Here is a 26,718-nt window from a genome sequence, read left to right as displayed (position 1 = left end):
GCTGCATACGTGTATACGATCGATGCGACCGGCCGGACATGCCGCGGCCCGAGGACGACGGCTACCAGTATGGACAGTCACGAAAATCAACGCATCCCAGAATCTAGGATTTCCACAACTATCAAGTTTCTTTTGTATAAAATGATATACTTGATGTATGATGATGTAATCGTAAACATTAAACATTCAGTAAATACGATATTTTATTAATTAGGTGAAAATATGCACATGTCTGATGACTTGTGTATAGTAACTTCTTTCCAGATCTTGCCGAATACTGTAAGTAGAACAATTTTGATTACAACGCAGTCTTCTTCGTTGTAATCTAGTCATTTCTGTTACATAGATCACGACTCGAATCGACTATATCGATGAGTTTCAAATTCAATAAGAGGGGTGGGGAAAGGGATTGTTAGTAATGGAGACTGAGAATCCCATTGCTAGCAATATACCCAACCAGGTCGACCTCCTCGCGGTTCTCCCTGAAAACGATCATGGTTAATTCCTAATGAATTCATCATGATGGGCTAACTGGCCTGTTTTCATTCTCATCTATCACCCTTCACTGGTGCTCCGCCAGCGTATACCGTTAGCGCAGGCGGGGTTACCATACCATTTTCACCCATCAAAAAAAAATCCGATAAGAGTAACAGGGAAGGTAAATAAGGCTCTTAGTAATAAAAAAATATGGCCGTCTTCGTATGCAAGCTTCTAGGAAGAATATGTCAAATACCGTTACGCTTAATGTCAGTTTCGGCCGTCCGTGGGGCTCACTGAATTTGCAGTGGCGATAAATATTAAACAGCAATAGAAAGTATATAGCGCAGTGTGGAGCTGGGTCCGAGGTTGGCGGAGACGAGCAAGTGGAGCGCCCACTGTTAATTTTGTTATGCAACTCGGCCGATTGAGATGCGCCTGATGTCGGCCTGCGGCTCGCGCCCGTTTACTGGACGGACCGGTGGAGTGCTGCCGTTTTACTTTCATTATCAACATTGGCGAAAAAAACAAACGCAAGATGCATAATCGGAAGCTAAAATACGGCACTGAAAATAGAGTGCATTCAAGCCAATTTTAGATTCACTTCTACTTAAAAGTTATCCGGCGACGTTTGTCGTTGTCAAATGCGGTGAGACATTCTTACAAATTCTTTAAAAATAATGCAGTGACCTGGGAGTTTTATATTTATGATAACTAATTAAAAACCATTCATTCTAGTCCTATAATAATTACTTCTATTGATTTTGGAACACTTTTGAGTGTAATTTTTATATGGGAATGTGAATCTACTTGTAGATTTTTTATTATGATCACCAAGCTTTCAAGAGTACAAGTCATCACTGCTTTTATTTTATTATTTGTCCTCAGTAAGGTCAAAATAACCTACTTGCTGTCGAACAATAATAATAATAACGTAAATAAAGTCGACGTAAACACAGAACTGAAGTACGAGTACTCGGTACTAATTTAAACTTTTATTTGTTCATTGATCTTAGATCAAATTTATAAAAAGGGTTTGCTATAAAAATAGATTATTCAAAATGTTTATAATTAAGTTTATTTGTATAATAATATTTTTATAAGAATTATTTCTGTTTGCACCTTCTTTATTGGTCAACAGTTTAGTTCTCAAATTCTAATCCAACGTGATTTAACTTTGGACATTTCTCTAAAATCAGTTTAGTAGGCAATACGACAATAGTGGGCAACGTTCATAACGATATTATAATTGTGCATGATGACCTACATGCCACTTTTACCGGATGTACCTGGCAGCGTTCACATTCGGCAGCTAAACAGCAGCCAATAGTGCTGACGATGACGGTGACGGTAACACAGATCACACTTTACATGGCAAATACGTAAAATTAGCAGATGCAGCGAAAACCTAAAATATGTCGCAAGTTGTACGGAGCCAGTGGATGCAAGTGGCTGGCGTTTCTCATGACAGTTTACTAGGGAAACTAAGTAAACATATTTAGAAGTGGAATATTGAATCACTTGTTTGAATAAGGAAAGACTGTTTATTATAATATTATTTATACAGGAATCGAAATCATAACAATCGTGGTTAACTCCTGCTGGATTCGTCACGATTTATGAACACGATTTTATGGGTTGAAAATGGAATAACTGCCGGTGCTAATGGTTGACGTTAGCGGAATACCAGTAAGGGATGATAGGAGAAAGAAGTCAGTGACGAATAGAACTACGTGGAGATTGACAATTAGCCTCTAGGATCATAATTTTACTAAAACTGTCTTTTTTTATACAACTTAGAATGGCAAACAAGCTGACGGCCCACCTGATGGAAAGTGGTAACCGTCGCCTGTAGACACGAGCAGTACCATGGGCATAACACAGTATACCGTTTCGCCCATGATAACCCCCATACGTTGTCATTCCTGAGGACTCGGGTATTATTAAGAAGTAAGACAGGTGTCTTGCTTCCGTTTTCAAATACTTGTAACATTTGGAACGAAGGGACCACGACATGAGACTAGGGGAATGACACTGCGTTTCGCGAGGGCTGAGCGTCAGTTTAGTGGCGTTCCGTTACATATTCGCGTGTTTAGACATAATGAGTCATACACTATACTTACTTGCCTACTACGCACGCGCCGTTTCTCAAATTGATCTATTTTAGTACACGAACACGTGTGTTCTCTTTATTTGCATAAATTACTGTGTAGCGGTTCACAAACTGTGTAAATGTACCAATACAATACAAATATAACAATGTTTTCCTTCTAGATAATATATAGGTATAACAGTGTAACGAGTGAAGTCAATGGTCAATAAGTTAGAAAAACATACGACATCGTTGGTTGAATACACTCTATGCCTGTTCCACATATTACAGTGATAATCACTTATAAGAAATCAAAAACGAATATCTGCAGGCACAATTTAAGACACACAGATTCGAGTTGATTTAAACAAGTGCATTTCCTAAATTGGACCCACCAAGAATAGAATCTAGATTTAGTGATATCTATATCACGCAATGCGCCCATTTATTTACTGGTATGGAAGTCATTATCTTCTTATTCAACATACTCCTTAACATGTTCATAAATTTTCATATATAGGTAAGATATTAATAGAATACAAAGCAAGGTTGTGTTGAAACGAGTAAAACGTGTCAAATGACCAAAGTGGACTCCATATCTATAAATTGTGTCATTGGCCATCAACGTCTGTATGCCACAATTTTATAAATCGACATAAAATTCGTGACATGAGAGGATGATTCACATCAAGATCTCATCAACGCACTCGCATTGAGGTCTTCTAAAATACAACGGCAAATATAAAATATTTTGTGATTTCTTGTTTTGCGAAATACAATTATGTTGTAGATATATTAAGTCACTAGCTGATGCTCGCGACTTCGTCCGCGTGGAATTTGTTATTCCTGTTTAGTATGTATCGATGTATGTACCTACCTATTTATTATGTCCGGGAATACTGGATCAAAATTAACAAATGACGTGTCGTTCTCACTCTTTGCCTTAGGTCAAAATGACTTTACTTAAGTAGGTTGTATAAGTTACTATAGTTTTTTAACTATTCCACGGAAACTCTTTAATTTTCCGTGATTAAAAGTATCTAAAATGTTGACCGGGGATGTAAGGCACCGCCATGCAAATTAAAAGATATATATTATTTATCCTATTTCTTTTTTGAAAGATTTATTTTAAGGTACTAAAGGCGAGACTTCAAATGCTTATACTGCTAAAATACTTTTTATAATTGTATGTTATTAACTCAAAATACTTTTATCTCCATTAGGGTCACAGGTAGAATTGCATCTACATACCTATCAGTCGCTTTCGTGCCGGAGTCATCGGAGCATACTTTAATAATTTCGTTGCAAACAATTATGTCAATTGGATATCTAGTTTTTGAACGAGGAAGATAGGTACGGTAACGATCCCAAAATGTAGATGTAGTCCATGGACATTTGCAATGCAAAATTTTTTAAGATATTGAAAATCTTGGACATATAGTAAGTATCCTCGGTACTCTTATTTTAAAACTGGTCCACAGCATGCAAGGCGAGCAAATTGCTCGACGACAGAAATACATGAGGTAGAAGTGTATGGAGATGGACTTCGTTCCTATGGTAACTTTTGTGTTTTATAACTCCATGAAAAACATTGTACTCGTATTCATGTCCGTGGGTTGCGGCTTGCGGTCATAGGTTGGTTGTCATTACAACCTATCAATTGTTGCGGCCGGCTGTATTAGATTACGACTCTGGAAATAGAGTACGTACGTGTGTTTACATGTTGAATAAGAGGAAAACGGATAATACCCTGTCGGTGTCAGCGGATGCATGAGTAACGCACTGATAGGAAGACTGAGCAAAGTATTATTCGGTTAAGCATCCTAAAAACTTATTTATTTAACTCTTTATTGCACCAAAAACATAAAAATAAAAAATGACAAACAATTCAACTGAAATACAGTAGCATAAAGTACACACCAAAATATACATATAAAGGTATAAAAGGCGGTCTTATCGCTAGGGCAATCTCTTACAACCTTTGGTTAAAAGAGAACATATAGAAGTGGGTAGGTGGCGCAAGAGTGAATTAATATTTTTTACCTATAATACACAAAAACATCATACAATAAAAATGCATATAATATAAACACAACAGCACGAAAGTTAATTAACTTGAATGGGTGTCAATGTAAAAATAAGTATGAGGGGGAAACCTATTTTGATTTTGCCCATGTGGCAAGCATAACAGATGAAATTACGATACAATAGACATAGGTATAATGTGAATTATAGGTGAAAGTGAAACAGGCTGAAGCGAAAAGTTATTACGATTATATCCTATTCGAATACTAAGAGATAATTAAGAGTGTGAAATTTAAAATGCATAAGGATAAAGACCTCTGGAACTCGGTTCTCTCGAGCTACCCTGCATGTAACCTGGTGCAATAAAGATATGTAGAAACACAACTTTACGCACATTAAACTTTGAAACATCAGAATAAAAGTATAATTCGCAATTACACAGCAATTTGGTGGTCTAATTGGTATTCACCGTCGAGTCCTCTGGCGTCGCCATTAGTTACGTGTGGCGTTTGAAAGTATTACATTTGCGCGCTGTATCGCATTTTCAATACGTTACGCGTACTCGCTGGGTCATCAAATACCGACGAGTAAGTTATTGGAACTACGAGCACCGAATAATGTCCATCCAAATACAGATTACCTAACCAGCTACGTGGATATTGCAATTGTTACATGTCTTACTATATTTACTTAAGGAGACTAAATGAACGAGAGCCCAAAATTAATTAGGTTGCGTTGTTTTTTATAAACTTCTTCCTTTATTCGTAAATACGTATGATAAATTTCAGTTTAATTGAATATCGGAAAGTTAGTCTAACTGTAAGATTCTTTACACATTCACACTCGTCGTACATGATAGCATGAAAATAAACATAAGCTTGCATATATTTTCATTTTACTTTTGGACCTTCCTTTACTGAAAATTACTTCTTTTATGAAATTGACACTGTTTATTGTAAAATTTATTTATTATAATTTATTGTTATTATTATAGTTATTTGATGGTTGTAATATTCAGGTTAATGTAATGATTTTTGTATGTTTATCCCTTATTTCAGACACAATGTACATTGTTTATTGAATAAATGACTAATGACTACATTTTATAGATTAATATATTCACTATTACCTTTCTTAAGTTTATTTTCATTTCTTTTTGCGGTTTCATACAGATAATATAAATTCTGCTAATTGCTGAAACAATTAACTCTGCTCTATTATTGAATGTTTCAAAGTTTGTCAATTACTGTAAATTAATCCACAATGAACATATTTCTGTTTTCTCACCTACGAGCCTTCAATCAACATTGACGGAAGTTTCTCACGATCATTAAAAATAGGATTGTTTAGAGGAAATACAGCACTCTCATGGCACCTTCATTTAGATGAACAAGTACTTACAAAATAGTTTAATTATAAAAATCTATGATCCGTTTGCAGAAATTGTCCTAAATAATTTTAAGAAGTAAACACGACCATCTTGTTCATCCATTGTCTGGGGATTGACGAATTGGGAGCGTAGAATGATTTCTCTACATTCAACAGGATCCTTCGCAGCATGCATAGCTTAGAGTACACTATCAGACCATTTAGTAGGGCACGCCCTTTAGATTGTATATTCTCTACCTGCCCTTGAATGAGTAGCTTTTCCTTTAACAACATTATGTAAACATGCAAGAATGAAGACATTTTTGGGATAAGCGTTAATGTTTGTTTTCGACTGGGGTTTGTTTTATGCAGCATGCAGCAGCATCATCATCATTTGGGGTGGAATGAGGTCGCGGTCGTGCTCGCGGCGCGCTAGAGAGGCGGTACGCGGGCGCGGCGCTCGCTCGCCCGCTGACACGTACGCAATCAGACCGGAACGCGTGATAACCGCACCACTGTTTTTGTGCTCATTATTATGATTTCCGCCGTCGCGTCTGCCATCGTCACCGTCACCGTCACCGTCACTGGTAACCTTACGCACCTTTAAATGGATGATAATGGAATGATAATCCCGGCTGTGATATCGGTATACCTTAGCGGGGTTCCAATGAGTAATGATAGGTGAGGATGAAGATAGGTCAGTTGGCTTACAGGGGGGATCCATGCGGAGTTCGACCTGAATGGGTATACTGCTAGCAATGGGGCTGTTGATCCCATTATTAACAATACTTTCCCCTAAGTTTTTACTGATGCCTAATGCAATTGTGCCCAAATATTTGATTTTATCTTCACAGTTTCGACGGCTATCAGTGAAAATGGTACCACAAGGGCACCGAAATTATTATATAAAAAATTTTTGTAAGATATTGATAAGCGATAAGAGGTTCGAGCCGCTGATATGAGGTTTAATTAGTGTTCTATCTTCACTTGAAAGTACTTCGAATAACACATAAACATTTAACACTAACTGATTATAGAGATTATAGTTAAACAAATATAAAATTACTTTGTACGCACTTAACAGATGCTTAGTGTTGAGTTTTTTGGTGGTTCTTCTGAGCAGATAACAACAAAATACGACAATCCAGTGATAGAATTATAATAAGGTGACGATTTAAAAGAGCATGTAAACAACTATATTTAAATAAACATGATTTCTATTCAAAGGGGACGCCGCGCGAAGATAGATGCCATCGATTAATTAAAAATAATAAAAGTGAAATTTATTGTCACAACTACTAGAAGTATAGAAAGCGGTATTAATTGCGATGCACCTGTATTTAAACTGTTAAGAACTTTAAATACAATACAAATGAACGCCGAACACGTTGAAAGTGACAATGTAATGAATCGAATACAAAAGTGATAGTTACGGTGGGTCAACGATAATTTAGTAGCGCGTCACACAGCATACTACATTCGTGTCGTGATAGTATGCAGTGAAATGTCACGTCATCAGAACACCACAATTAATACAACGACAAGATCTACGTACCTATTACATATTAATATTAAACTGTAATATAGATAGTTTAGAAACAACCAAATGGAAACACGTGTCAAGTCGTCTGCATAAAAAATATTTTATAACTATGTAAATTATAAATAAAGGTTGTTTCAAAATTTTGTCTTGCAACGTGTTCAACAAGACAGTTTTAGGTCGAAGACATGAGATCGACATTTGTATTTTTGCCTCGCTTAACGATAAAACTAGCATATGTTTATGCAAATACAGCCATATACCCGTGTTAAAATTTGAAGATTGGGCTGTAATTGTGAAATTAATAAGTATGGGGTAAGGACACAACCTTCTTGTCTTCGATAACATCTTCGAGTCTTGCCAACACATGAGGGATACCATGAGCATTGTAACGTATTCTTTAATGTCCAATGTGCTGGTATAGGCAACGGTTACCACGTCCAATCTAGCGAGTTGGGGGGACAGGGATTGTTAGTAATCAGATCCAACAGATATATTACTAGCAATATACCCTAACTTCCACGCAACCTCCACGCGGATCCCCGTGGAAACCATCGTGATTAATTTTTGATGAATTCATCACGATGGGCCAACTGACTCATCTTCACCTATCTTTATCTCATTGGTGCCCCGACAGCGTATCCCGATAGCGTAGGCGGGCTAACCATTCCATTTTCACCTATTAAAAAAAATGTAGCGAGTCGCCAGTTTGGATACTACCCACTGTACATATCTGTCATATTTGTTTCTTTTTGTTGACCAGTTGGATTGGGTATATCTCTGATATTCGGACACCATTACATTGTTAGTATATATATCATAGTTTCACTATCTGTTATCGAGTTTATCGTTTAGGTAATAAACTGTGGGGCGAGTCGCTCAAGGTCTTTTGTGGCTAATGGTAAGATTAGATTCCATTTGCAGAAGCAAAATTGTGTTTATATACGAAAGGTTTATTTTTAGAAGACCATTTTAGAGATACAGTTATGTATATATTTAGACAAATACGTGTACGTAGAGGGCTATAATATACATTATCGATCAAAGAAATAATGGAATGGTAAAGAAGCTGCCAGCCTATTTTATGGGAAGTGGTAACTGTCGCCTAGTATAGTAGATACGTCCATGGACATCGTAGAATACTGCGAATGTAAATATATTAGCAGAAATTGATTTCTTTTCTGTTGTGATGACATAGACTATAAATTATTTTGTGAGAACGTCTAAAACTTTCTACCTATTATATTGATATACGGGTTTGTGAAATGAACGATAGTATGCGGGCCAATGCGGAACGTCCGTGGGCGTTGCTCTCTTATCAGACATTGATGGATTCGTTCGTATACAAATATAATATATACACTCATTAATTTCGTTCACCCTTAAAATAACTTCACCCTTGACTGAAATCTTATAATACAATTTTCTACATTACTTCCTGTACGTACAGTGCGCGATTGCCAGAGAGGAGTCTGAGAAAAGAACACAATAAAAACAAAAGTTATAGCTCTATCGACCATTGAAATAGTTACTACGATCGTCACGCTTGTCAAATGCGCAATACAATAATCACAAGTGCGAGGCGATTCGAAAAGATGCACAATACGAAAATAATTTACTTGTTGCTGGGGCGAATAAATATTGAGACCGAGAACTCTGCACTTCACTAGCAGATAACTATTTAAAAGAGCTCAATTGATGGGGCGAATACAATAAACTAGTTATTAATTAGGTGCAGTCCGTCGGCCGACATTCACCGGCGACGCGGCGTAGCGACGCGGTTCCCACAGTGTATAAACAGGTTTGAGTACGAGATGCCAGTAAATAAAACAAACATGCCTCCGTCCGGTTGATCCGAGTTGTGATTCGCCAATAGGTGACTTGTCCTGCGAACCTGATTTTAGATTTGTTACTGCGTCGGCGATATTAGTAACAATTGCAGTGAGAGTATATGTACCGATTTCTTAAACTCAAATAAGGTCATAGTATAGTCAACTTAGATTTAAGTTACACCGTCAATGATCACTTATACTTGTGTTTTACATTTAAAAGATTTCAAATTATTTTCTGATATACATGTTGCTTGAAATAAAGAATATTATTATTTGAAAGAAAGAAATTAAAAAATAATATAAGCAATTTAAAGTGAAATGAGAATAAAAATTTGCCGTTTCACTTGTTTTCGTCAATATTCATAATCGCGTACTAATTAGTGACATAATTTATCATTATTACGTATTCCAATGGTCTCCAAGTACATTAAGAACGCGTATAGTTGTAATAGCGATGTCGTGGTAAGACAACCGCTGCCTGACCATTCCACATGAACTGTCTGCAAGTAATCTGTCGGCGGTGCTTCTCGTTCCAGAACACTGACCTTTGCCATTGTTCTCGTTGTCGCAGCCATTAATCGAGATACACCATCAACATAATTTCCTTATTGAATTTACGTACGTTCTAAACAATTGCATGCGAGTTGCCTATTTTTCCGTGTTAATAACAAATCAACAAGACCAGGGTTGTCACTGTTCGTTCTATGTTACATAATTATTTTACATATATATCTATATTGATCCTTAAGAAATCTTAATACGTCCTATTTGAAGAACCACATGCTGTAATCTCTAGGGAAAGCCTCGGCAGGAAGATCATTCCACAACCTGAGAGTTCAAGCGAGGAAGCTCTTTTGAAACCGCACTGTGCGTGACCATTCTCGTTCTAAAGTGTAAAGATGGTTTCCCTGCCGATGGCGAGCAGTACGATGGTGCAAGACGGTTGTAGGCATCATATTAAAGAGATCTTCAGAGCACAATCCGTTATACAGGCGGTAGGATACTATTCTTTACTCATATTACATTGTTCTTTCTTTGTCAGTTTTATTACAAAATTACAAAAAGGATTTCCCAAGAGACTACAGCATGGGGTTCTTCAAAAGGGGGGTAAAGAGGTTTCTTCAGGGTCGGCAACGCACGCGTAATACCTCGGGTATTGCAGGTGTTCATAGGCTACGGTAACCACTTACCATCAGGTGGGCCGTATGCTTGTTTGCCACCTCAGTGGTATAAAAAAAAAAACAAAAGCGGGACTTTATTTTTCTGATGAATACGGTTACAAAATTGCAGATACAAAACACTAATAAGAGATAAAACCATATTTCCTTTAGGTTCCAAGTAGATGATTTAAAATTTGACAGTTACAACGAACAGTTATTCAAACAGCGATTCAACAATAGACAGTGGTCTTCGAACAAGCGATAAAGGTGCTCCATGTTGTCTAATATGAAAAAAGAATAAAACAATTTTTTATTATGTACATAGCACGAAATATGAAGCACGATCACTATTGTAAACACACTGGACTATACTTCTATTTTTTTTGTTTCCGTTTTCACTTCTACATGGGGAATCCAAAAGGATTAAGCCTATACAGCCGTTGTCTTCACTTTTATAAACACATATCCCGTACTGCTGTGTTAAAGTCGTCTAGATAAAAGTCGTATGTCCGACCATGTGTGTGTACGCGATACTCGCAAAGAATGTAAGATTAGGTAATGCAACGAATGTTTAATTTCGGTGGACGTATTGTTACGTGTGTATTTAAATCCAGCTAACAGTATAATATAATAAAGTGACGTAACATTACAGACTTTACTAGGCCTCCCGTGCCTTCACCGGATTTATCGTTTAGGACAATGTTTCCTATCCCGAGAAAATATAATAAAATAAACAAATATTTTCTAGTTTTGTAACAAAACTTTTGGCCTGCAAAGATATACGTAGATACCCGTAGTTTCAATCGTCACAAAATGAATATGCGACTAATTCATACTCTATGCATTGCAAAAAATATTGTGAAAATCGGTTTCGAATTCGCGACGTAATCGTGTAATATGGTCAAAAATGTAAACAAATTAAAACCCACCTTTTTTCAAGATGTTTTAGTTTTAAAAACTATTGATTCTATGGTGCTCATGAGGTAATCTCGTGAAACTACCTACGCCTTTGTGTATTACTCAAATAATCGAGCCAATTTTGGAAAGCCACTATTCTAAATTAGTATGGGCGATGAATGTACATTTGAATTTTTAGTTGGTGCGTAGATAGCGATTTTGAAGACTTGGAAATATGTAACGCCATCGAGGTAGATATCGCTGAACTTTGATTATATTTTTGTATTCTGGAAAACACTTGACGGGTTACTTTAAAATTTATACAGTTTATTAAATTTGCAAGCACATGAAGGTAGCAATTTTACATACATATATGCAGTGAATCTAACAAAATACATGAGTTTTGTAAAACCAATTCTGCTTATGTCAGTATTGTAAGTATTGATTCTGAAGCGACATGTCTTGTTACAGTCGTCTTTAAATATTTCTTGATGTTTGTTTGAGACGGCTATATTCTTTACATGAGTATCTCTCTATGATGACAAATTGATTTATTGTATATAAATACTATGCACATAATAACATTAACATATGAAAAACGTACTTATTAAAATGCGCATTTTAATAAATATCAAAGACTTGCCTTGATATATTACTATTGTTTTTTTTTTTTTAAATGCAACTGGAAATGGCAGACAGTAATGAATAGCAGGTAGTAACAGTTGCATATAGACATGAATAGTAGCACCATGGCCATCACAGAAGAACATTATGGCGCCGGTGGTACCCTTCATGCGTTGTCATTTGTGATGATTTGATGACCTGGGGGCCTACCATGAAATGTAATTCCGAAGTTTCGGACTCAATTTCGTGTTTTTATTCATACATAAATTAGCACAGTAAATGGAGCTTAACATTTTGTTTGTCATAAATTCTACTATAAAAGTCCAAAAGAATATTATTTTAATATTTTTAATGTTTTTAAGCAGTAAGTATTATGTAACTTTAACATCAAATTTGTGTTTCGTTCGGCTCCGAAATTTCGGAAAACATTTCAATGTAGGCCCGCAGGTTGTCTGTAAGAGATTGCTATTAGCGATATTTGTATATGCATATTCTATATAAATACTCCTTGTATACATCTCTATTGTGCGTACTACAGCTTTCCTCTTTATAATATTAGTTTAAACAATTCATTCCGATTTGAATACGGATGATTACTAATAATTAATCAAACAATATCGCCAAGATCAAATCGTCAAGTGGCTCTCGGCTGTGGAATGCGCTTGCGCAACACTTCCGGTTATTAATGACTTGTGCCCTGCAGTTTCACCCACATCTTTAATTGGACATCGATGTTCGTAAGACGCACATGTCCAAGTGAGTTTTTTCTACCGTTTGGGTCGCGACACGTGAAACAGGTACATATTCAAGCAATATAGGCTGATATATAAATATGTATTAAACGGATTGGCCTTATCTAAATTATATTAGCTAAGCCTGAATAAGTTTTTTTTTTAAATAACTCATTAAAATAACCACACTGCACATGATTGTGAATGGGTGGTGTAGTGAAAATATGAGTTTTCTTTATAACGCAGGGGGCAAATGAGCATGCGGCTTACCTGATGGTAAGTGACTACCGCCGCCCATGATCACCCACAACAACGGCATTGCAGGTGTGCTGCCGGCCTTTTAAAAATGAATATGCTCTTTTCCTGCTCTTTCTCTGTTCTCAGCATTCCAGCAGATGCTAAGCTGACGACATGTATGCGTCACCTTGACCCCACACATACACGTTTTTTTTACAACACAGGGGGCAAACGAGCATGCGGATTACCTGGTGGTAAGTGACTACCGCCGCGCATGATCACCCACAACACTAACGGCATTGCAGGTGTGCTGCCGGCCTTTTAAAAAGGATTATGCTCTTTTCTTGTGGGTTATGTTGTCGTATCGGTTCGGAAATACTGCTGCTGGAAGTTGGTTCCAAAGAGTGGTTGTGCGTGGAAGAAAGTGCCTTGAAAAACGCACGGTAGAGGACCGCCACTCGTCCAGATGGTTGGGATGAAATTTTAGTTTGTGGCGGGTTGTACGATGGTAAAAATCAGCAGCAGGTATCAATCCGAACAATTCCTCAGAACACTCCCCAAGATAAATTCGTATATGCCTATTCACATCCAGCTTTAACTGCTTGGAGATTGTAGGAGGAGATAAACACGTTTTTGAACATCTAATTTATTGACTCTCTTTAATTTCTCTCTTTCTGTAGGTTGTCACGGTACGTAGTTTGGAGTTTGGGAAACGAGTTAAGGGTATGTTAGGGCCCGTTGTACTTAAAGATAAAAATTAAATAAAAAAGTATGAGAAGATGCGGCGTCCGTGTCACGTGGAGTACGTCGACACCGGCAGTGGTGTGCGCGGGTGGCGGGTGCCTCGTCGCTCTCACGCAGCTGTGGGAGCATGGGAGCGAACTTTTTTGGCAACGCCCATTGTTAGCGGTCCGCCAACGCCACGAGCGACACACGCGTGTTTCCCTAACGAGTAGAAAGCGTCGATATCATTAGCGTAATCATTAATTACCGTTGCACGTTTCCGCGTTATCGGTGCGACGACGACACGGCGACATAGGGGGGGAAGGGATTGTTAGCAATGCGAACTATCTAATCCCATTACTAGTAATATACTCTGTCAGGTCGACCTCCACGTGGCCCGCCTTGGAAACCATTGTGCTGAATTACAGATGTATTCATCACGATGGGCTAACTGACCTGCCTTTTCATTCTCACCTATCATCACCCACTGGTGCCCCGCCAGCGTACAGCGTAAGCGCTAGCGTGGTTACCATTCCATTATCATCCATTAAAAAAAAAAAGACCGACGACGTTAATTGAGCCTCGCTCATTATAGCAAACAAGTTCCCAATTCATCGTATATAAAATTGCTAATGGCCAAACAATCGCAGTTATATTGAAACGACACATTTTTTTGTGATATTTATCAGTCTTCGTTTAGACAACATTTTATAAGTGGTTGAATTATACGCACGTCTTATCTGATAGTGATATTAATTTCCATTATCTTGAAATAACTGGCTTACCGTAAAAACCAATTAGCGTACCACCGCTGGGTACGGCCTCTCCTTTAGGAGGAGGATCTATCTATCTATCCTATTTAAGAGCTGCGCCCTTGTCGGTGGAGCTCTTGCCACTCACTACGATTTTCAGCGAGTCTCTTCACCTCTTGATACGACACGACACCAACTCCTTACTTGATCTGCCTGATGTAATTATGTCTCGGTCTCCCTCTTCCCCTCCTTCCTTTTATCTTACCTTCTATTATAATGTTCATAAGTTCGTCGTGTCGTCTCAAGTGTCCCAACATTTTTCCCCTTCTGTCCTCAATAGTTCTAATAATTTGTCTTTTTTCCTTAACTCTATGCAGGACCTCCACATTGCTTCAATTACCAAGTTGGTATTTATAGAGTTTTATTTCAAATTTCCCCTCATACATTGATGTATTGAAATAATAAAGAATAGAAGAGGCAAAATACTGGGTCACCTGACCACGACATGACGATTTTTTTAGGAGCATAGTAGAAGGAAAGATAGAGGGCAAAAGAGGAAGACCGAGGAATAACTACATGGGACAGATAAAGGAAACACTAGGCGTCATGTCGTATAGGGAGATAAAGGATATGGCCTGGGATAGAGCTGGCTGGAGGAAGATGCATGAATTAGTTGCACCGACAAGAGGAAACTTTTAAATGAAAAGAGATTGATGTATTGTGCGTTGTTTTTTTCGTTTTTGTTTTTACATTATGAGGATGAAAAATAGACGTGACGACATTTTTTTCCTTTTAATTAAAATAGAATAATGATGTTATTATATAATTGTGTAATTTTAAATTTTATGCTATTTTGAAACAACTGGTCTTGTCATATTAACATGTAAAATTTATATTTTTTTGTTTTCAAAAAGAATACCTAATGAATGATACTATTAAGTGAAAAGTTTGTTTAGTGTATATGTAAATAAATAAATAAGCTAACCACATTGGAGTTAACTTATAATGGATGTACATTTTAATGATAAAAATGAGATGTTTGTTATTCCTTTTGATGGCAACCACGAAACGTTTGTGCGGGGGCGCAAACAAGGTCTGGCCATGTGGTTTTTTTTTTCATGGGTGAAAATGGTATGGTAACCTTGCCTGCGCTAACGGGATACGCTGGCGGAGCATCAGTGGAGGGTGACCATGATAGTTTCCAGAGAGAACCGCGAGGAGGTCGACCTGGTTGGGTATATTGCTAGCAATAGGATTCTCAGTCTCCATTACTAACAATCCCTTTCCCCCCTGGCCATGTGGTTATAAAGGTTGCTTTACAGCACTTAGCGGGCTGCTAACCGAATAACCGTTATATGAGCATGCTCGACGTTGTCTCGTATGTATGGTTTGACATCTCTCATGCATATTTAAAAATACAACATAGATATTATAGATCGTATTATATACCGGAAGAGATACAATGTAAGACAGCGATACATATTCGGGGACATCATTACAATAATAGTTTATTTATTTATAAACAGAGGGCCTACCATGAAATGTTTTCCGAAATTTCGATGCCGAACGAAACACAAATTTGATGTTAAAATTACATAATACTTACCGTTTAAAAACATTAAAAATATGAAAATATTATTCCTTTGGACTTTTATGGCAGGATTTATGACGAATGAAATGTTAAGCTCCATTTACTGAGTCGATTTAGGTATGAACGAAAACACGAAATTGAGTCCGAAATTTCGGAATTTCATTTCATGGTAGGCCCCCAGTTATGTATTCTTTTCCATGTTAGAAAATTTTATAAAAAAAAAAGATGCAAATTCTTAGACTTTTTTTTTAAGTTTATAAATGTAAAATCTGGTCAGAAGATAAAATTTTCCATCTAGTTACCTGTAAGCAACTTACTCCGCAAATAATGTTATATGGATTTAAAGTTTTCAACTTCGAAAGTGTAATAATCAGTCGTAATACGTATGCATTTATAAAATTAAAGAACAGTTTTAAATTTTAAAAGGAACAAGATATTGCGGCGACAGTAAAAAAATAATAGCCTTGAAAGGGGTAATTAAATCCGTCAATATAGCACTGGCACGTGATAAAATTGACAAAAGCATAACGAGAGTATTGCAACGGCGGCTAAAACCGATCGGCTGCAATATAGACATGTGATAACAAGGCTGGTTTTGGTTCAATTAGCTGGTCATGCGCGGTGAGTGCGCAGGTGCCGCGCGAACTTGTTTGGCCGAACAAGCTCTTGACCTTTTTGTAACTGGACTGGCCATTTGGCAGTGGATTAGGAAAGTTACATTATGCGATGACTACAGGCGTAAATATTTTGCTTTTTTCACATAAGGTTGATAATGACTCGCATACTTCTCGGTAAGGTAAGCATGCCACCGCAACCGCAACCCATTGACACTTGAAACGCCAGAGACATCATAACGTCATAGTCGTAGAATACTGACGGATCTGACAAATATTACATATAAAGATTCGTCAGTATTCTACGACTGTGACGATATGTGCGCTGGCGACCCTTGTGATATTTTTTGATGGACGGCCTGCATAATGCATCTATTTAACAGGACAGAATGGCAGGGCACTAGTAGAGGACGAAACGAAGAGAATGAATTCAAGTCAGAGGAGAATTCACTATTAACCACGATGGTTTCCAAAGACTAGTGATCTAATAGAACAAGTAACTAACGAAGCTTTCCTCCTTGTGATGCGAGTTTAATATGATTTTGAAAAGACTGTAGGCACACGGTACACTGTCATAGTGCAACTAAGCTGGTTGACTTGTTTTAATTGAGTCAATGGAAGTAAATCAAGTTTATGAACGCCGTCCACTCTCGGACGCCGAGTGTGAGAAGTAGACGAGCAAAACGAATAGGACCAAAACTTGCTGGACAGCTCGCGGGCGATACGGAATCGGCACGGTACATCTGCGGGTTTTTGTTATGTCTTGGCTCAATAAAGGTTTCGTATGTAAAACAGCGATACGACAATAGTTAAACTAGCAACAGATCCTATTATATAAGATATAAAAAAAAATGCGAGCAACAAACCGTTATTTTTTTTTACAAGTAACAACATATACAAACTTCTACAAAAATATCACGTTGACTATGATTTTATAATGGGTAATTAATATTAATGTACTTTTAATTATATAAGTACAGATTTAATTAAATTTTACCACATTTCTCTTTACAATATATATATATATATATATATATATATATATATATATATATATATATAAAGCATTCCTGTTAAACGGTTTGTCAACATAATATTCTCTTTGCTTTATAAAAAAATTGTCTCGTCACTCGTCTCAAATATACAGAGTCAATCGTCCGATTGTACCAGTAAAACGACAGGTGGTAAAGGACAGATGGCGAGCGGCGCGTCGTACTGCGATCTAGACCGGCCGCGCCACCTGTAGGTTAGTGTGTTCTCTTGTTGACTAGCCGCGCGGCCGCGGCCGGTAGGTGCACTGTTAGACCGAGGCCGTGTTACGTTGGTTGGCGGTGTCGATGTGGAGCGGCGAGCGCGGCCGGTCATCAGCATTCATCGCAGGGCACTTTCCACTCGATACGCCGAAATCGAGAGTGGTATTCGATTCGGACGGACATCGTTCCCCGTGGCATCGCGTCGGTTTCACCCGCGCGTCGCAAGCGCATGTGGCCCATAGCATTGCCACAACGTATCAGCACTTTCACCGTTTGAAGAAAATTAGTATTATTTGCATATTATAGATTATACAATCGATGATTACACGAATTCTTGGCTTATCTGCCGCATCGAGTGTCAATGGAAAGTCGGAGGATGGACGTGCTGAATGATCCGTGTAATGGATGCCACTCGAGCGTACAATATTGTCTCCGAGGTATTGCGACGAGCGAATTAATGCGGTCAAATGTGAAATTATCTATTCCGAGAGAATCGGCTGCGAGAAGCCGATGCCTGCGACGAGAGGGAAGAAGCTAACTGTTACAGTTACGCAACGCTGTTCACGTACCTAATCGTTATTTAATGCTCCGGTGACAAGAAAACGATACAGGCCCCGTTGTATTGTTTTGCACGTGGAGAACAGTGGCTTGGGATTAAGAATAGGCTGATGGTAGAATTTTGTTAAGTAATCTGTGTTGCCTACATACATTACTTAATATACATATTTTTTATTTATTTCAGTGACGAGGTAGCAATGCTTTTGTTGTTATCCGTCTGTCTGAAGAGCAAGCCGGTGTTTTCTCTTCGATAGAAGAGGCATAACGTCTTATTCGCTAGGAGTTATAGAGTTTAATTGCAATTATGATTAATAAATTCATGGTAGGTGTTGTTTCATTCATATTTATTGCTAGCAGTCGTCATTTATAAAAATTACGTAGTTTACAAGTTTTAGGGAAAACTTGCATCCTTCCCGTAATGATATATAATACACCGACATGGACACTTATGGTGAGGCTAGTCCATGAGCGTAAAATTAATCATCAAGCCATGAGTGGAGTTATACTTACAGTTTCTCTAAGAGTTGGGATTTGAAATGAAGTAATCCTTCAGAGAACTCAACATTTGGTACGAGCAACAGGTAGAAGTTGAAATGACACATTGATCGCAGAACCAATGGTGCTCGAGGGAAAACCACATTTAAACAAAGGTGAAAAGCTTTGTAATGATACGAAAAGCACAAAGACCAAATAAAGAGGCGTAGTGGTGAAGGAAGAAATTTGAATTTATAGCACAAGTGGGCCGATGATGAAGACGTATAAAGAGAGTTACAGACGAGTGTAAATTCTGCTGTGGTTATTGCAATTGTAAAATAGCACGATATAGATTAGAGGCATGTGCTATAATGTATATGTATACAATGTGACGCGATAACACGCGAGGGCTTATCAATCAGGACGTTTCCGTATGAACATAATTAATTACATTATTATTTGTATACTTACATAACCTACTCCACAAATATATAAACACCATGTATTATTAAACACAGCTATTATTTTAAGACATTGTATTGTAAACGGCGAAACTTGTTAAATATTGTTTCTCTTTAAGCATAAAGAAAGAAGAAGAAGAGCATTATTCCTTTTTAACATGTAGCACATTACTATATTTCCTTTGATGTAATTCATATTTATAAAGAGAACGATATAGGATTTGACGTCATCTTAACTAGCATCATTAATATCTGAACGTAACTCACCTTTATCCTGTCCTTCTTGCTAGCGCGGAGTATGATGCCGTCATTCTCAATGTAGTCGGGCACCTCCTTGCGGTTGGAGAAGTTGAACACGATGGAGGTGGCGGCGGGCGGTGGCGCCCGCGGCCGCCGAGCCGCCAGCGGGCTGCCGCCGCCGCCGCCGGCCTCGCGCACCCACGGGACTCCGCTTTTTGTTTCACTCAAGCATTTCTTTTCTTTTTGTTCTCCACTACTATTTTTTTCTGGAGTGCCGTTCCATGCACGTTCGATCCCCGCTCCGCCGAGACGCGATAGCGCACCTTCTGATTTCGACTTGCAGGAGTCCGTGTGGCCGTTCGTAATGGGTTTCACGTTGTTTATTTCGATCACTATTGGTCTCGTTTCGGTGGGTTCTGGGGTCGCATCTCGGGTCGCAGGCGGGCGCGGAGACGCTTCGCGACCGGTGTCGGTAGATGCGCGCTCCTCCGGCAGTGCACGGACAATAGGTTCCACGACGGCCGAGGGTGGCGGTTCGCGGCGTTCGGGCCGCGCGGAAAGCGCGGGCTCGTTCTCCAGAGGCGGCGGGGTCGCTATTCGCGGAGCTACCTCCGCTACTTTTTCGTCGACGTCGGCGAGCAGTGGCGGCGGAGTGGGTGTCGAGGTGGCGCGAGAGAGCGTCGGGGCGGGCATGGGACGTATTACTCCGACGCGTCTCGCACGTCCTATGAGTACCGGATTGGCCGCTGCTAGGGGTGGAAGATGTGATCCTCTGTGTGGCATCTCGAAGGAGAATCGCATCGACGAACCTGCGCGTGCGATGCCCTCGAGGGCTGCGCGCGACACGGGTCTCGCCTCCGCGGACACCGCTGCACCTTCCGTTTCGTCTATGGCCGATACGTCACCGACGGCGGGGCTCGGTGACCGACAGTCGACGGCCGGGTCTCGCGGCTCGGGAGTCGAGGTGCGCGGAGCGGTCTCGAGTCCTCGAAGAACGGCCGATACTCTAGCGGCCGGTGCCGCTCGTCGCGTCGGTGCGCTCTCGAATTTTCTCAGGGTAGAACGAACAACATCGGGTGGCGGTCGTTCGGTTTCACGAAGCAGCGGCGTCGGGCGACGTGGGGGTCGCGCGGAGCGGGAAAGAGGCGGGCGAGGGGAGGGCGGAGGGGGTGCAACCGGCGGCGACACCGGTGGCGGCGCAGCGGGCTGGGTCACGAATGGCGGCGGGGGAGATGGAGACGGAGGATGCAGTTCTTCCCGAGTATCGAGACGGCTCAACGCGTCGACGGAGCGAGCGCGCTTAACGAAATCACGGCGAGTTGTCCCGATAATCGCCGGCGGTGCGGCCACCGAGGCGGGTCGCGGGGGTCGCGAGCTGGGCGGCCGCGGGGCCGGCGGAGGGCGCTCGTCGAGCAGGTGCTCGAGCGAGGTGGCGCGGCGCAGCACGGACGGCCGGCGGCGGGGCGCGTCGCGCAGCGCGAGGCTCAGGTAGCGCGACTTGAGCCGCTTGACGATGCCGGGCCCGTAGCGCAGCTCCTCGTCGTCGTCGGTGCTGGTGTCGGCGGGGGCGGGCGGTGGCGGCTGCGCGGGCGCAGCGCAGGGCGCGGGCCGCGAGCGTGCCGCGCGCCGCTGCAGCAGCTCGCGTTTCCATTGTGGCAACGAACCGTTCGACATGCCTGTGTCACAATTGTGATTTACTGTCAACGAGATGAAGCGTAGCATTCTCTTTCATTTTTAAAGAATAACATTTTGAAAAATACCTTATTGTTTCTAAATAGTCAAGGAAATTTTTAATAGTTATCTACAAAAGTCAAGCAAATTTTGTAGATAACTATTCAAAGTAATAGTATGTATAAACAGACATATTCATATGGATATGGACCATATTCTGAATGAAGATTTTTCATTCTAATTCAAGTAGACAATGCTACAAGTTACTATTAGTATAACTTAAAATAATTATAAATATAGAAAATTCCATCATTCCAGCATAATAATAGCAGGTCGACATTTTTCAGCTAGCTGAGCTAGCTTAGCAGTTGGATATCAATGGGTTGTTATGATGATGAATATGACACCACAAATATTAAATGCATAAATAGACATATTTGACTCACCAAAGTCCTGTGAGGACTCCAGGATGGTTTCCACCATCATCTTGCGTGGCTCCCCCCAGTGCAAAGCAACTGATAAGTAAAAGCAAAATAAAAAATTGTTAAGCATTGTATAATTTATAAGCATTAACACACAATATTTTTTAAGCAAATTAAAAGGGAGGTTGGACTCATTTTGTCTTTTTTTCGTGTGTATGTTATGTTAGTTCTTTAATTATGAACTAATTTTGGTATTTGCCTTTGAAATAGATACTCCTATATGAGATATTACTTTTGATTTATTAAAGTCACTGCTTTTTGTAGAGCAAACCTTTTAAAAAGTATAATAACACACTGGTAAAGCTTATGTGGATTTTATAGGTGTAATAACTTATTACAGGAACAACTAATATTACAATGGTTAAATAATTTTTTTTTATACCACTGAGGTGTCAAACAAACATACGGCCCACCTAATGGTAAGCAGTTGCTGTAGCCTATGAACGTCTGCAATACCAGAGGTATTACACACGCATTGTCGATCCTAAAGAAACCTCTTTACCCCTCTTTTGAAGAACCCCATGCTGTAGTGTCTTGGAAAAACCTCTGTTACTGTTCTGTTACTGTTTTTGGACTACTTTGGACAAAAATACTTTATGTTAAAAATACTTTGGACAAAATACTTGATGTTAAGTACACCAATATAGCAACTATCACAAGTGTTGTAACTATTTAAAAAATCCAATAAGAAACCGAGTACTGGTTACTGAAAACACTTTATTATCATTGCCACTTATATATCTATATTCTATTAATATTATACTACAGAACAGTTAGAAAAACATCACAATGTTTATTAATTAATCACACTCAACATATTATATGGATTTTAAAGAACATTTTGACTGTTATTGTTATTTGTATTTAATGTTATAAAGTGACAATAGATGGATTTTAAAATTGGCACAAAGAAAAAACCATATCCTGGATTAACACTACAATACTTTTTATACTTAATTAACACAGACAAAGCTGTGGGTATAGAGTTAGTATAATACATAGTGATGAACTGCTAATAATGTAGGTGGAGACTGTTTGGATCATGATGGAGTTAGACTATAGGGAGAAACAGCACAGTACAACAATCAGAAGATTAGAATTAAACTAAAACAATAATTCAAAGACAACACAAAAAATTATCTCTTTTCATTTAAGAGTTTCCTCTTGTCTGTGCAACTAATTTAAAAAAAAAATTATTCAATGAAAAAATGGTTTTAGAAAATTTAAAATAAGTTACAAAATTGTTATATTTTATTTTTTTTTTCATAAAGATAATTTTAATTATTATACCTTATTCTTTTTTTGTAAATAAATGCTATTTTAATGGCAAGAGCCACAGGAAAAATTAAAAATAATGTGTTTCACTGTCTAACTAATAATCTATACTTATAATAAATCTGTAGAGAGGTCAATTCTGTACATGAAATATATTTCCAAAATAACTATCAGGGGGTGATTAGTGATCGATACTGATGCCAAAAATGCAATTAATAAAATTTTTGTCTGTCTCTCTGTATATTCATTATAGAAACAAAAACTACTTGATGGATTTTAACAAAACTTGGTACAATTATTCTTCATAGTCCTGGACAGGTTATAGTATACTTTTCATCACACTATGATCAATAGGACAGAGCAGTGAAGGGAAATGTTAAAAATGTCCACCCTGCGACGCCAGGATGGGCCGCTAGTTAAACTTATAATAATTTTTATTTCAGACTACAATTTGGTCCGCTTTGTTAGTAACAATTTCCTAACAAACTATGTCAGTTAAATAAAAGTGAACACAACTAAAGAATTTAATTCATTTTAATGTGACACAGTCAATTAGATCAGCATCTGAATGAAATGTTTAATTATAGGCGAGGTGTACTTCTTAGTACGTACATAGGTGTACTTTCAGAATGCTGTTGGGGCTTGTCCTAACTCTGTATAGCAATGATGCAGTTCTCTTTCTCCTTATAGCATAATAATTATCTATGTGAGACTTATAATATTTATAAAAAATATGGCAATTAAAATAAATTTAAATTTGGAATGAACAATGTGCATGTATTGGGTCTGTTAATTTAAAAAAAAAAAATGTAATAACTGCAACTGGATATTTTGTATCTAACTGTTTACTAACTGATTTTGTTTAAAAGATTATTTATTGTACTAATATTTTAAATGTGAATGTTTATTATATAATAACAATTATATATAGTAAGACAATAAAGCTTAATAATTATATAGTAAAGCATAAATAAATATTTAGCTCACAATGAAATAATTATGACAAAAATAAATAATTATGATATTAGAAATGACATTGCAGCCACCCAGCTGCTCACGTACAACAAGCAAAATATTGTAATGTGGATACAGGCCCACATCTGTGCTTACTGAATGTTTATCAACAGCCAACATAATAAACATTTATTGGACTGTGCACGACACACAGCGTCGCATACGAAAGCAATGATGCATGCAGTAACAAAATAGGATATCTGTCTGACACTGATCGTAAATACAATGGACAGTTGATAATTATTACTGATACAATGTGTACTGCGAGTTCGCCGCGAGGAATGCGGGCCGGGCGTCGATGACCCCGCGTCGATTGGCCACACCAACCACCTCGTCTAACTGTAATCACTGCCTCGTTACCCTCGTAAACAAAGAAACCACGCCGGCTAATTAGTTGCGTTGACAGACAGTGACAGTATGCACGCAATGCGTGTATTATATGAGAAATTAGATTGATTCAGAACCATCATCGCCGCCCGGCAAATTCCTTCGTACTCAATCTAGCATTGTGCATACCTGTTAGAAATCCATTGAAGTTCCTTTAAATTTCGACGTCCAAGTCCCGCATTAAGGCAACTCACCACACTGTCATTTGCACTTTGAACAGAAACCGATAAACTATAGCACTCGTTGGCTTTTAGTCACTTTTAGAGATCAAGATCAACCTGGATCATTCACTACCAGCGGTATAATAAATTGCATCGATTGAATATTAATATAGCTCGCGTCGTTATCACAATTATTATATTTATCACTGGTGAAATATTAAATAAGACACAATTTTAAGGATTAATAAAATGTAAACCAATTAAATTAGACATGACAAAACATAGTTTTAAACTAGAAACAAAACAACACTGTAACGAACGGACACGAGAAACAAGACAGAGAGGAATGACAACTGAGAAATGACTGATTGAATGAAATTGAATGGTCGACGAGCTACCGAGCCCGCCTCCAACCATTAGTGCCAGCAGCAATGTTGCTAACATAAGAAAATTTCCCCCTCAAAATGTAATTTTAAAATAAAAAATCATATTAGGTTTTATTGAATATTTGCGTTTTGCCCGCTATTTTGTATGCATAAACTTCGAAACATATATATACAGAGAAACAGATAGATAAAATTTTCAAAAATGATTGTTTTTTATTATTTTTATTAAGACTCCTCATATTTTTTTTTTAATATCTTTCATATACAGACATCATTTAGTTACAATTTTATTTTGTTATATTTCATAATACTGAAGTATATGTGTTTTAACATTGTGATGCCATAATATTTTTTTTATTCAAACAATATATTACTTTTTAATTGGCTAATAGAATTAAATCTACAGGTCTATTCATGAATCTAATTTCAAAATTGATTTCAATCAAATTTAATCACAATAAAAATTTTGTACCGCACTCTTAAAATGAAACAATAAGAATTAGGTTAAAATTAGGTTAGCGTTTATATTGATTAGTTAAATTAATATGCAACTATGTAAACAGCGACAAGAGCAGCGAATAAATTAATTAGTTTCCTTAATGATAACGCAGTGAGGCTGACTCTGAGACGTCATTTCTAATCATCTATAATTTGATAATTTCGCAAAATTATTTTATGGACCGCCAAAAACTAACATTATAATAATTTCGATTTAAATCTATTAGATAATTATTGTCTGATTAGTAGAGGATGAGGTCTAAGGGGTAAGATCTAAAAACAATTCAGTATGGGAAATTATCTGACAGCCTGCTTGATAGAAAGTAAGTTCGTGATAAACGTCAAGTAAATAATTTTTATCGAGTTCAATAGTAATTCATGGTTAAGCGCTTTAGAAATTACGGAACTAGGATAGCTATTTTTATTTGGTTATGACAACAATTGAAATTTAGTATTTACATTTATAAATCTTTCAATATTCATTAATAAACGTAATTTGCATAAATAGTAAAGGATTCTGCATTTGGAATCATTTATTCTCCTAGAAAATAAAAAAAAATTAAAAGTCAGAGTCAGATAGGGACAAATAAAATGATGAACATTTGGCAACACAATTGATAATATTATTTTATTTCGAATTGTGCCTCTATATTTTCATAGCTTTGTTTATCTTAAATAGGATTTTGGATTGAGGATTTAGTATGTTATTGTATATAATTATAGCAATGTTAAACCTTAAATATTTTTTCCTAAACATAAATGAAAACATACTTTGCCCAAAGTAAAGGAGGAAATCATTCTTTGGCAACACTGCAACTGTCAAAGTCAACATTAAGTAAATTGACACATGAAGCTGACATTGAATGAATGCTTAGAATATTTAATTAATTTTTTCATATTGTAGCAAAACGATGAAATAGTATTTTATATATTATATAGATAAATTGGATATGTGCAATACAGTGGGGAAACTTTCTTATTATGTATATTTGTAACAAAATTCAGGATATAGATAATTTTATAATATTTCACTCTAACAGTTTTATTGGTAATTCATATATGGCAGGTGAGATGGCGCTATTTCTGAAAACTTCTTTCTTCAAAAAAGTAGTAAAGAGTTTTCTGCAGGGTCGGCAATGCCCGTAATTTCTCTGGTATTATAGACGTTCATAGGGTACGGCAGGGGTTTCCAAAC

The 26,718-nt window shown here is 37.8% G+C and overlaps 1 protein-coding gene across 2 annotated transcripts in view; it reads right to left on the bottom strand.

Annotated features, from left to right (window-relative positions):
- Positions 1-25,038, bottom strand: part of LOC113522814 (serine/arginine repetitive matrix protein 1) — a 42,800-nt gene extending 17,762 nt beyond the window's left edge. The window contains exons 1-3 of one of the 2 annotated variants that reach the window (XM_052895363.1): positions 24,608-25,038; positions 21,767-21,835; positions 19,677-21,325 (exon numbers count right to left, since the gene is read on the bottom strand). In XM_052895363.1, the coding sequence (XP_052751323.1) occupies positions 19,677-21,325; positions 21,767-21,806 (1,689 nt within the window). In that variant the 5' untranslated portion in view covers positions 21,807-21,835; positions 24,608-25,038. The remainder of the gene's footprint in view (positions 1-19,676; positions 21,326-21,766; positions 21,836-24,607) is intronic. The other variant, XM_052895364.1, reaches the window with a different exon arrangement.
- Between the last annotated feature and the right edge of the window lie 1,680 nt (positions 25,039-26,718).

This window comes from Galleria mellonella, unplaced genomic scaffold (genome assembly GCF_026898425.1).
Source record: "Galleria mellonella isolate WM207_F2 unplaced genomic scaffold, CSIRO_AGI_GalMel_v1 utg2721, whole genome shotgun sequence".
Classification (NCBI taxonomy): Eukaryota; Metazoa; Arthropoda; class Insecta; order Lepidoptera; family Pyralidae; genus Galleria; species Galleria mellonella.
The sequence above is the reverse complement of the archived record's forward strand: the minus strand, read 5'-3'. Positions and strand labels throughout refer to the sequence as shown.